This window comes from Strigops habroptila, chromosome 3 (genome assembly GCF_004027225.2).
Source record: "Strigops habroptila isolate Jane chromosome 3, bStrHab1.2.pri, whole genome shotgun sequence".
NCBI classification, from domain to species: Eukaryota; Metazoa; Chordata; class Aves; order Psittaciformes; family Psittacidae; genus Strigops; species Strigops habroptila.
The window spans coordinates 31,902,634-31,915,783 of NC_044279.2; the positions used below are offsets into that span (position 1 = coordinate 31,902,634).

The window sequence follows — 13,150 nt, forward strand, 5'->3', positions numbered from 1 at the left end:
ACTCTCCCCAAAGTGGTATTTTCTTAGGCTGCTGGACCAATGACTCTTGCTTTAAAACATTTTATTCATGAAGTTTTCAAACGGCTGACAGTCCCTTGTGCCAACTTTTTAACTGTCTTTTTTTATCATGTGTAATTTATACGTAATGAGACATGATTAATTTTTACTATTTACGGAATGAGTTTTCGGAGTCTGCTGGGAGGTTATTTTATCTTTTTGATTTAATGGGTACAGGATTCCTTGTAATTTTAGAAATCTAAATCAGATTATAGAGTTAAATAATTTTGAAGGGACTACCTAAAGCGAGATGTAATTCAAGCCGTTTGTAAGTTTGCAAAGTGATACTTAGTCAGAAGTCCCAGAAGGGATGAGTAATTGATTGGGTTTTTTAGGTCTTGCTGCGATTTGGGTTTGGGTTTTTTCCTCCTGCAGGGCATATGACATTTGCAAAAATCTGTAGCGTTCAGTTAAGTACACTGTATCCTTCGAGGATCATGCAGTAACAAACAAGCAATATTATTAGATACTCTTTTTTTTTTTTTTAATTTATTCCTGCACTCTGTGTCCCTTGAATAGCTGCGGTGTTCCACGACACAAAGGCCTTGTATCTTTGTGCATATAAAGTGGTTCAACAGGATGAAACAACTAATTGATTGTGAATAAAAGTAAAAGAAACCAAATGGCCAAGAACTGAAACATTTGCCATGCTCAGCTGCATTTTTCCATAGCAGTACTTCATAAGTAGGCAAGTTTCAAAATACGTTTTTTGTATTCCTACAAAACAGCCTGTGCTCAGGGTACTCTTACCTTCCGGTTTTGAAAACATGCTTAATTACAGGTGTACGCCCTGAAGCCAATGGAAAATTTCCACAGACTTGCCTGACCCGCAAGGATTAATTCTAGCAACTTTTCCATCATGTTATTCCTTCATATAACCACAAGTTTCCGATGTTCCTGGGATATATGCTTGTAAGCTTCTAGGAGATGAGGCAGCAGAAAACCTGACTGGATTTGGGGGCTTGTTCCACCCTTCTTCTATTAGGAGAATGATTCACTTTAGGCTTAGCATGAACAAAAGGCTCTGGGGAGACCTTAGAGCCTTCAGTCTTCCAATACCTAAAGGGGGCCTACCAAGAAATCTGGAGAGGGACTTGTTTACAAGGACAAGTAGTGATACGACAGGGGGGAATGCCTTTAAATAGAGGAGGATAGATTTAGATTAGTTATTAGGAAGAAGTCCTTTACTGTGAGAGTGGTGAGGCTCTGGCACAGGTTGCCCAGAGAAACTCTGGCAGCCCCATCCCTGGCAGTGTTCAAGGCCAGGTTGGACAGGGCTTTGAGCAACCTGGTCTAGTGGAAGGTGTCCCTGCCCATGGCAGGGGGGTTGGAACTAGATGATCTTTAAGGTCCCTTCCAACCCAAACCATTCTGTGATTCTATGATTTTTGAAATCTGTGTTGTATTTTTTGCAATGTGGCTGGAAAGGCACTCTTGAGTTTCATGTACCCTGTCACATTCTTACAAGCTGTATTTTCATGCCTCGTTATGGAGTTGTAATGTTAGAGAGGTAGTATAGTAATGTTTGAGACTAAAAGTCCTGTGCTATAAGGTATATATGTTTGTTTGTTGTTTTTACATTGGAATGGTCAGGAATTTCATTTTTTCTGTAACTGGCTCTAACAGTATTTTTGATTGAAACTTTCATTGCTAGTCAAGTCTGAAGTGTTAAAAATAAACGATGACAAGGTTACAGTGACGTGTTTTTTGTAATGTGCAGGTATCTGCTGAGCTCTAAGAATTCTGGGTCTGTATAACATTGTGCATTTGTATTTTTACATGCAGGCAAAGAACAGTTCTGCAGTATCTGAGGATGGATAAAGACTTCCGCTACTACTTCCAGCACCCGTGGTCTCGCTTAGTTGTGGCTTACTTAGTGATCTTCTTTAACTTCTTAATATTTGCGGAGGACCCAGTATCTCACAGTCAGACAGAAGCCAATGTTATTGTTGTTGGTAATTGTTTCTCCTTTGTAACAAATAAATACCCTGAAGGAGGAGGCTGGAGATTTTTGAAGGTGTTTCTGTGGCTGCTTGCCATTCTCACAGGACTGATAGCTGGGAAATTTCTCTTCCATCAGCGCCTGTTTGGTAAGTTACATGATGCACCTACTGACTTCTCGATAATGGCTTTCAGACTTCTCCCTTTAGCTTTCTACTTATTGCAATTTTGTAAGCTTTGCTATTAATCGCTTCAACTCTTTAGAGCTATATAGAACTCAGTACATCAAAGCTTACATCATCGTAGAAGTTAATGCCATGTCTACTTATGAGCGTAATTTACAATGATTTCAGTCAAAAAGACTAAAAATAGTGAAAGCTGGCATGTTTTAAATACTTGAGAGGTCAGTGGTTTTCAGTACTATAAAAATACATCTTTGCATCTTCAGACAGATTTTTAAATCTCATGATTAAATTTTCTCAGCAATGTGCAGAAAAGGCATTGTTCCTTGCGACAGTGACACTGTGTATTGTCAAAAGTCACGTTAAGTGGAAGCAGAGCCTATTAGTATTGGCAGAGCTGTGCTGTAGAGCTTCCCATGTGAAAACAGGAATTCTAGAGAAGCAGAACCTGTCTGTCTTGTAGTACAAGAGTGAGTCAGTGAAATGGAAAGGTAGGAAATGAGAAAAAAACATGTGAGTAAATACTTTTGTATACAGCAGGTGACTAAACTGGGGAACTTACTGGACATGGACTGACTGAAAGGAATGGAATGACCCTGAATTAGATTCTGAGACTGAGAACTTAGATGTAAGCATATAGAGGTAAAAAATAATCAATCATTGTCTTAACTGAGTCATGTAGTGAATGTAGAAAATGTTGCATCTGAGGGCTCAAGGCTGCATCTAAGTTTTAGAGATAAGTAGAAATCATGGAAAGGATTACTTCACTCCCACCAGCTTCATCGTTCTTTGAAACATCTGATTCTAGGTGTGTCATTGCTGGTCTAGATAGACTGGTCCTATATTCTTATGCTGGTAGTACTGCAGGATGGATGGTTACTGGAACACCTCAAAGCACATGAGTGATAGGCTATTTCCTTGGTCTGTCTTGTTCTATTAAGATAGAGAGCGAGCCACTATTGTTTCAATAAATCAAATGTAAAGCTGTTACGTCAAGGAACGAACAAGCAAAGCCACATTAAGAGACTTCTCGTCATACAGACTTCTCTTGAAGAACTTACTTATTCTGAAAAATAGTTGAGCATCTCAATCGCTATTTGGTGGACATTTTAGCATAATGTAATGGTAAATGTAGAATGTCCCGATAAAGAGGACATTTTACCTTATTTCCTTGGCTCTGGAACCAGCACTGTTTCAATAACATTTTCCATTCTGGTGTCCACATTTGAGGAATTATTTTGTTAGATTGGAAAAGATCAGGGAAAAGTAATGAAACTGATTGTAAAATTGAAAAATAAGCCCTATAGCGAGAGATTGAGAAGATAAAGGGAAGATTAGAGGGTGATTTGCTCAGATTTGACTTGAAGGACAGAGCCTTCAGTCTGGCAAGTGTATTGCAAGGTCCAGTGCCTGGAAGTGGCAAATAGCCAGCACTTTTGGGTTTTTTTTAACTGAAAGGCTGGACAATCAGTGGAACAAGTTGTTATAGGATGTGGCTTCATCAAGACATGTACATTTTTCTTTTGGGGAATATGTCCTAGTCTGACGAGTAATTCTCTATCTATCTTTTATCTAAGTAGGTTATTATGATAACTCCTTCTGGATTTGTAAGTGTCTATCATAGAGAGGATGTAGCTTAACATAAATTTTAAAGCAGCTTGAATCAGCGTTACTGCCAGAAGGAGAAGGTCTGCCCAACCTTCAGTGTCTGCTGCTTCATACTTTTGTGCAGTTGTTCAGTGAAACAGGATAGGGAACTTACCCACATTAGCGGTACCCATCTTTTATTTCAGAGAGGATCATATCTCTGATCATACCGATATTTGTGGCAGCACACAGATGGGATCAGCATTGGGAGAAAGCTTACAGGCAAGAGATTCCTCCCTCTGATTGCAGTGCTGCCTTATAGATATTTATGGTTGTGTTCTGGGTGACCAGTCTGGGTGTAGATACAAACTGATTGGAGGCTAGTTGCTGCATATTGAGTTTCACAACAATTTGAGCCAATGTAGATCTGCCAGTCTTCCTGTCCTAACCCCAGCCACGTCGTTTTGGTGCCTCTCTCGAGCCAGTGCTGTTGTTAATGTGACAGAGCAGCGAGCCAGCTCAGGCAGCTGATCCCATGGAAAACCAATTGCTGCTTCTGTCATCTACAGCAGCTCCTTGAACTGATGTGATCACTTGAGTGCCAATGCCAATGCAACGGCCAAGGACTGTGCCGCCAAGATAGCTGGGGGCCATGGCAGCCCTACCTTGTATTGGCTCGAGTGCTGTGGGACTGCACCCACACAGTGTGTCAGTGGAAATATGCTGTTGCTTGTGATACACTGCAAGCAGATGGCAGTCTGTGTGACTGAAGAGCTGACTGTATTGCTGATTGATGTGGCCATACTAGCTGTAAACTAGCTAGTGTGGATAGCAATTGCATTGATGAGATGATGATGTGGGTTTACAACTTGAGTGTCTCTTTGGATCTCCAGAAGATTTATACAGCCCATGCTGAAATCTTTTCTGCCAGTTATTTGTGACTATTTTAATATCTTCATTGCCTAGAAATCCCTCATTTTATTGAGATCCTCATTGAATATGCCCTCTGGATCTTCTGGCATCAAGCACTTTGTGAATTCACTTGTTATTGTTTCTAATTTCCCTAGTCTATCTTTCTAAGTAGCTGCTGCTTCTGTATTTTTTTTTTTTCTTTTTTCTATTTAATCCTTTATTTTTTCATGTATAATTGCTTGGAACCATTCTATTTTTAATCCTTGTTCATTTATTTATTTTTTCTCTGCTAAATTCTGTTTGTAGAGGAAATTGTGACTGGTTGTTTCTTGTGTCCTGTGTATAACTTCCTGCAGTCAGGTAACCAAATAGCACCAGTCAATCTTCCCCTGTCAGATCTTGGCTCACAGTGAAGGCTGCAAATTGAAATATTGAAAAGGATTAGCCTGCACATCTCACTTCAGATGAAGAGGAGTGAAAAGGATTTTCTTTCTCTATGCCCTTCTTGTTCTATTGTCCTGTCTTCTGTGTTTCTTGCAGCTGAGTTTGCCTATGAACTAGAAAAGTAGTGTAGCTAGGACTATGTCTTAATACAGTTTACCATCTGTGACAGCCGCTCTCTGACAGCCATGACCATCATGAACTATAAAAATAATAGAAATAAGTTCAAGTATGTTGTGTTTCTAAAAGTGGAAGGAGAAGGGTGCTGAAGACATTATTTAGGCTTCATCTCTCTGAGTTTATGATAAGGGAGCAGGTAAACTATATTGTTGAGAAGTAAAGATCTCAACTAGAGGACATGGTGGGATGTTTTCTGTTGATAAGGTTCAGTGCAACCCTTGAACAGTAACCTCTTCAGGGACTCCTTCAAGGCACTGCTCATGACTTAAAAGAAGATTAGAAAACAATTCCATTTCTTGCTCTTCAGTCAAGAAATAACTTACTTCATTTGATAAACATCTCCCGTGACAAATAATTCGAAGGAAAACAGCCTTTATCTAGTACATTCTTTATGCCTTTATGGCATATGGTCAGAACAAATGGTATTTTAAAATTGTCTTTTGGCTATTATCCACTTCATTTTTTTTGATTCATCACTAAGCATATATTCTATTTTGTTAGGTATTGTGTTTGCCATGCTTTTCATTTTGCAATGGAAAACGAAAGGTCATAGATGAATATTGGAAGTTTGGGGAAATAAAAAGTAAAGATATATATATCCCTGTTATTTTTTGTTCTGCATGAAGGAGTTACTTGAGGCAGGAAAAGTGGTAATTTGTTTTGCTCACTTAGAGATTTCTTGGTTTTTATTTTCTGCTTTAAGAATAGTGAAAGAGCTTACAAACTGACCCCATTTGATGATACTTGGCATTCAGAAAATGCATTTAAATCTTAAATCCCTACTTAAAAAAAATCCTTGAATAAGGTCTTGCACATTTTTCATATTTCTCTGGGGCACTGTCTGGAAAATAACAGTGTTTAGTGTGTAGAAATTGTATGTTTTTATCGGCATGTTCTCAACGTATGTACTGTTGCATTTCTGTACTCCAACCTCAGGCCCAAATTCTGAGTTGAGTGGGAGGTTTTTGGCCCAAAGTTCAGGCTGTGCCTTTTGCATCAATGTATATAAATATGATCAATCAATCATATGCATTTAAAATCATCTTTCATTTGAATAGACTTATAGCAGTATGTATTGGGCAGTGTACTTGGAAAAATAACGTCTTAATTTTTTTTAGTCCAGTGTCTTAGCTTTGACTGCTTTCCATGTGTAATAATCTATCTTATGCTGCATATTAAATACATCAGTTTAAAGCATGCTTACTGCAAAATGTGCATGTGTCTACCTCCCCATTTCTCTGATTCTAAGTGATTATAAAGACGTGTTAAAATCTGATCAAAAGCCTGTTCTTCCAGAGACTGGATTTTATTCAATTGCCAGTGAGTATGCCTAGGTTTATATTTGTAAGTTTCTTTCAAATGATGGGGATGGAAACTAAATACTTAATGTGTTATAACAAGTTATGGAAAACAAGATATATAGAACTAAAGCCATATTTTTTAAAACAGGGAAATCATCATAATACTTCAAGCAAATTAGAGATGTTGAATTTAATGGGCTGCTCTCTTACAAATGTTCACAGTTAGCAGTTTGCTTAGAATTAAATGATAATCTGAGCTTCACAGATACTGGAGTGAATAAATAAAGCAGTCATTATAAGAATTGCACTGAGTTGTGGGTACACACTAATGTTGCGAATTTTTTAATGGACAGTAGTGCCACGCTGGGAGCAATTTCATGATAGACAGTTTGAAACAAAACACCCACTGAGGACCTGTTTTCTTTTTTTTTATCAAACATCTTATGTGAAAGGCTTTAAAAGATATTGAAAACCTATTATAAACAGACTTCTCAGTGTCTGATTTTATGCTGGAAGTTAAAGTGTCTAGCAACTGAAGCAATCAATGCATGCAGATTGCAAGAGGAAATTGGCCAGAATGGGATTTAGTCAAGATGATTGTGCACTACGTAAGAAGAGTGTATCTGTCAGGTGGGTAACAGGCATAGGATAGATTCGTACAGAAGTACATATATGACTAATTAGTATCCTGATATATTAGGGGTCATGTTAACATAAAATCTGGGCTGTGGTATTGCTGCTAGTATTGCTGTGGCATATCACTTTCATTAGCAAGAGCTAATGAACCAAATGTGCTCTGTTTTGGAAAAGAAAACCAACCCAAACCTGAAAAATAAAACAAACCCCCAAAAGATGTGATAAGATTTTTGTATGGTTGTTTTTCAGCCAGATTGTTTCCCGTTCTTGTTTGATAGTAGTTATATGAACAGTTGTGCCACCATCTGTAGGAACAAGTGATGGATGTAATACTTGCATAAAATTATAACCTGATTGATAGAGAATATTCTTTTCTGTTGCCAGCTCTGAATCTTACATTACAATAGGATCTGTCACTTAATACCCAGCAACTTTGTTCCTGCTATTTCTTTTCTGTTGATGACTTCAGCCTAATAGAAAGCAACTAATGTGATAGCTGGCAAAAAGAAACCCCAACTTTCTTCAAGAGCCTGTTCAGTAGGAATTTCAGTAACAGTGATCAAGTTAATGCTGTTGAAGGCTTTCAAGGTCTACTGTGATAGCTTCACAGTCAATTTACCTCTTTTGTTTCCAGTTAAATGTTGAAGCAATACAATAAGATAATTTTGGTCCTACAAAATGTGTGCCAAGGGGCCAAGCTAACAGTTTTCTAATAATAACGCACAAATGACTGTGAGCAAGCATTTCTGAGAGCCAGAATCATCAACAAAAAAACATAAAAAGGGAGAAGCTCGCAGCCAGCTACTGAATGAGTGCAGCCTCATCAGATTCCGGCTCTGGCTCATTGCCAGTAATTAAGATGTCAGTTTAAAATAAACTTTACATCATTCATGAGGGAGGCCACAAGTGACCTTTCAAATATAAATGAAAAGCATGCAAGTGTCCTCCTAATTTCTTCTTTTACTCTTGTTTTTTTTAGAAGAGCTGTAACATCTTAGTGCTTCCGCTCTTCAGGTTCAGTGAGAAGACTGCTGTTCTCTGCTCTTAGTGTTAGTTGTGGAATCAGTCTTGTACCATATTACCTCTGGGTAGTAAATTATAGAGTTTAATTGAAGAGGTACAGGCAGTATCTACAAAAATTATTCTCTCTTCAGTGAAAGCTTTGACTGTACTGGAGGTGCATACCCCATTCCCCAACCAGCAGCATGAGACTGTGAGAATTGCTACATGTGTCAGATTATCCATAATGGGAAGGCTTTAGGGAATGTTTAGCATCCACTGACTGAAAAATAAAAAAAAGTTCATTGCTACTTCATATTGATGTGTCAGCTCTGTGTTTTGATCTTTTTGACGTGACTTTCAGATTTTTCTTTCCATGTGAGACTGGAAGTGAGTTTGGAATGATGCCTGCCACTTACAGGAATAATATGTCTCCGTTCCCCAATTTCCAGAAATAGAAGTGAGCTTATTCCTAGCAGAAGCAGCCTGATGGGCATAGTGCAGGTGCAACTTAATGCAGGGGCAAGTTTTCTTCTATCCTTATTCCATACAGCAAGCAGATAGAGAGGATGTTAGTGTGGAGAAACACCTTGCCGTGTGCCCCATGGAGAGTCCCAAAGAGAATGTGATCCCCTTGGTCATGCTGTGTCCTTTCAAAGGTCCCCTTATGCTGTCAGAGTGGCATGAAGGTCCTTGACATACCATTTCTTTTTGTGTGATTCTGCTGGGATTCCAAGTCAGCCTGTGAGTCTGTCTTAGAAAGTTAGATTTCTTTTTTTTTTTTGAAAAATTTCAAATTAAAAAAACCCTCCACCAATATTCTGTGCTTTAAAAAAACTTTAAATACGTTATCAGGATTTATGAACTATTCAGCAAATACTAAGTGTGGTTTATACATTTCTTACAGATATTTTACACATGGGAAGAGTAATAAAAAATGGTAAATGTACTCACTAACCAGAGTGACTTCTGAGGAGGAGGGGTCAGTAATTATTCCCTACAATATAGGTGGGACAGTGACACAATATTACTAAATGTGATTCCTGAGACAGGCAAAGCACATAATCTCATTTCAGATGCTGGAAAACAGACTTTTCTGCTTTGTTCTTTATTTTTGTGAGAAGGGGCAGTACCCATTTCCCCACTACGTAGCTTCTGCCAGGGGATGGCAGGAACAGCGGAGACTTTTTTTTGCCTTTTCAGACTCTCCATGGTGCCTCGTGGTGGGAAAGGAGTCTTCCAGGGCAGACTGGGCGTCTGGGTAGACCTAGCAGCAGAGCCTCAGGGCAAGATGAACTCAGACGTGAACAGTAAGTGTTGAGTAACTCATTGTGAGAAGCAATGATCATGTGAAGCTTTTACAAACAAAAGACTTTTAATCCAAATTTTCTCAAAGCTTTGTTCAGATAAAGCATTATAATTTCCATTTCATGCCTGACAAATCTGGCGGCCTTATATGATAGGATTACAGCATTGGTAGATAAGGGAAGAGCAGCTGAAGACATCTACCTGAACTTATGCATAGCATTTGACACCTGCAGTACTGCAACCAGCTCTGGAGCCCCAAACATAAGAAGGTTGTGGGCCTGTTCATATGAGTCCAGAGGAGGGTCATAAAGATGCTCAGAGGGCTGAAGCACCTCTCCTGTGAAGACAGGCTGAGAGAGCTGGGGTTGTTCAACCTGGAGAAGGCTCTAGGGAGACCTTCTGGCAGCCTTCCAGCCCCTAAAGGGGGCCTACAAGAAGTATGGAGAGGGACTTATTACAAGGACAGCTAGTGACAGGACTTAGATTAGATATCAGAAAGAAGTTCTTTAATATGGGGGTGATGAGATACTGGACCAGGTTGCCAAGAGAAGTTGAGGCTGCCCTATCCCTGGCAGTGTTTAAGGCCAGGTTGGACAGGGCTCTGAGCAACCTGGTCTAGTGGAAGATGTCCCTGCCTATGACAGGGGGATTGGAACTAGATGATCCTTAAGGTCCTTTCCAACTCAAAGTAAGGTGAGATGTTCGTACCCACCTACCACGGTTCATTCCAGAGACAGCTGCCTTTTAGTCTAAAGCAAAGGCAATTCCACCATGTATCACATACCTACCTTTTAGGAATGCTTTAACATGTAATCCACAAATAGCCCCACTTGTTATTGCCCAAGCACCAGTATGGTTCCTCAGTGCCATTATAAAGGCCTTATTAGAACTGACTTTCACTTTGTGTGTGCAGCAGCCCAATCTCTGAGGCACAGCCTAGGAGCAGGTAACTACATAGGTGTTTGGGAGCAAGACTTCCAAGTAAAAATGCTGATGATAATTTAACAGTGGCTATAATGGTATTTTAATGATGGCAATGCTAATTAGAAAAACACTGTTTTCCTGTTTGATATAAATACCCCAAAACATTTAACATGTTTAAACTGGTGTCCTCCCTTAAGCTCAGCAAAGCAGGAATTTAAGATTTCTTAAATTAGATATCCAAATAAAGAGGTAGAAAAATAATTTGTTAAGACGAGAGTTAAAAGTGACAAGCTGCAACCATGTTTTCATGTTTTGCACATTGCCTTATCTACAGTGATAGATGCATATATCAATCACCTGGAATGATGTAAAATTAATATCTTTGGCATATTCAAATTGACCATTGACTAAGTTATAGTAAAGTACCTGGTTTAGATGCGATGATTATCAACTATTTATTATTATGATTTATAAGATGTTAAAATATTATAAGCTTTATGGGTTAAACCAGTGATGCTTCTGGCTCAGTATCTAACAGTGGCACACTGTGGATGCCGAGGTAGGTATAGGAATAGTAAAGATTGTACTGATAACTTCCAGAATAGTTCCCCAACCCCCAACAATTTGTTCAGAATTCAGACAAAAATATGCCTATTTTTAGATGCCTTTGACAGTCATTTTGAAGACAAATAATAAAGGTTGTAGTTAGCAGCAGTCTTTGTTCCTGCCTCCCTGTTCTAAGAAGCAAACCCTTCTCAAATTTTCACATATACTCACAAACCCGCAAATTTACCAACTCCTTCATTCCCCTACTTCTGTTAAGATACTGAGAAATTCGTTAGGTTTGGCCATTTGCCTGAAGTCCAGGAAAAAAATAAATTAAAAGCAAACTGTTGTTGAAAAGAGGAAGATTCTTCTGCTGAGGTCTTCCTGTCTTATAAATGCCTTAAATTCATCTTTCATCTGCAGCACTGGGGTATGATCTTTCAAAGCGGACAACTGCTTAGGGCTTTGTAGGCTCACTTACACGCATGCTAAATAATGTTTTCTGTTTCTATGACACTGATGTGATGTGTGTCTACTAAGAAGTACACCTTCATTTAATCTTAAAGCAAAGGAGAAACTAAATCTGTACAAGATTCAACCAAAGTCAGACATGCTAAACAAATAATGAAAATGAGAACTGTGGCAGGTAGGACTTACGGAGATGAGACAGGATAGAGGGAAATGTTCCTAGAGAGACAGCAGCAACAATACCAAGTTTTAGTTTACTTAAGAAAAAGGAACAAGGCCAAAAATCAAGAAATCCCAGCTTTAATTAACAAAAACCCACAAATATGCCAGCTCTGTTGGTAATCTACAGTCATAGATGTAAGTGACAAAAAATATGGATCCTAATTCACTCTTGACGGTATAATGTGCTGGATGTATGGGAAGTGAAGGAGAAACAGAAAACTAGCATTTTATGTGGAGCTTCTGTGGAGTTCCTGGCCTGGGGAATTCAGGGCTTAACACAGTATTCAATTTTGTATCATCTTCATACAGCAAATTGAAATGTAAAGTCTTGGCAAATAGTTTTCTCCATGCCTTCCACTTTGCTTGATGTTCTTCTTGATATGTACCAGATTAGATTACTTTGAAGTAATGGTTTGGGGCCATGCTTGCTTCTCATGCACCTCCTCACTGTGGCAGCCAAAGGTGTAGCAATGTTTATCTAAATTAGAGGTCACTTCTGTATGACCTATATAAATTCAAAGAGTAAAACTTTCAAGGAGTACTACTTTCTGGGGGATATCTACAGATTTCCATCTCTGAGGCTGCAGATAAAACCCGAAACTTCTCTTAAGACTCTGTTTCTGATTGTCATGTTAGTGACACACACCAGAAGAAATGCAGGTGTCAGTGGTCTCTTGAGAGTTGGGGTCTAAGGGGGTCTAAGAGGGGCGCACTGCAGCAGTGCTGCCTGCACAAGGTTGGCCTGCAACGTACCTGAAAAAGTCTTAACCTCAGTACTCTACCAACACCCATGAACTCTACAGAGCCAAAATCCTTTTTGTCTCAAATGTCATGGTGGTGTCATACAGCTGCACATGCATACAGCATGACATGTGGTCATGTGCTGCAAAATTCTGATTTGGTATTGTGTCCTCTGGCAGTAATTCATACATTTGTATTTCGTTTCAACTGATACTGTACAAATTCTTCTGGGTAGATCAGCTACTCCAGACAGGACTTTTACCCTGGAACAGTTACTCCATTTGCTGCAGAGAATAGGTTATTCACTCACCTTTTCCTGTGGGTAGTGCCCTGGAAATCAGATTGACAGCTGATACAATTACATTAAAGAGCAAAACTTAGGAATTTTCACGTTACTTACATTGAGATCTATCCAGTTTTCATTTTTATAGTTACAAACCTTATACCTCACAAGACATAAAGCCATTTTACACTATTTTGTCTGGTTGAGGGAAGTAAGTTAAGCCTGTTCAAGCTGTTTCCTTGTGTGTTATACTATGAAAAGGTGAAGTCCTTCAAAGACTGCTTCTTCAGAGCAGGAAGAACATGTGTATTCCTAAGTATGTCAGTGTCTCTTAGGTGTCTTTGCCACTATGAAAGGCACTATTCATTTTGTGCCTGAATAATTCATATTATTTGAAATTGAACTTTTGTAACTAGATCTCT

At 38.9% G+C, this 13,150-nt stretch overlaps 1 protein-coding gene across 4 annotated transcripts in view; it reads left to right on the forward strand.

Moving 5' to 3' along the window:
- TMEM117 (transmembrane protein 117) overlaps window positions 1-13,150 on the forward strand; it is a 239,251-nt gene that overhangs the window by 14,084 nt on the left and 212,017 nt on the right. For 3 of the 4 annotated variants that reach the window (XM_030480479.1, XM_030480480.1, XM_030480478.1), the window contains exon 2: window positions 1,843-2,147. In XM_030480479.1, the coding sequence (XP_030336339.1) occupies window positions 1,871-2,147 (277 nt within the window). In that variant the 5' untranslated portion in view covers window positions 1,843-1,870. Of the gene's footprint in view, window positions 1-1,842; window positions 2,148-9,439; window positions 9,547-13,150 lie in introns of those variants that run through there. The other variant, XM_030480481.1, reaches the window with a different exon arrangement.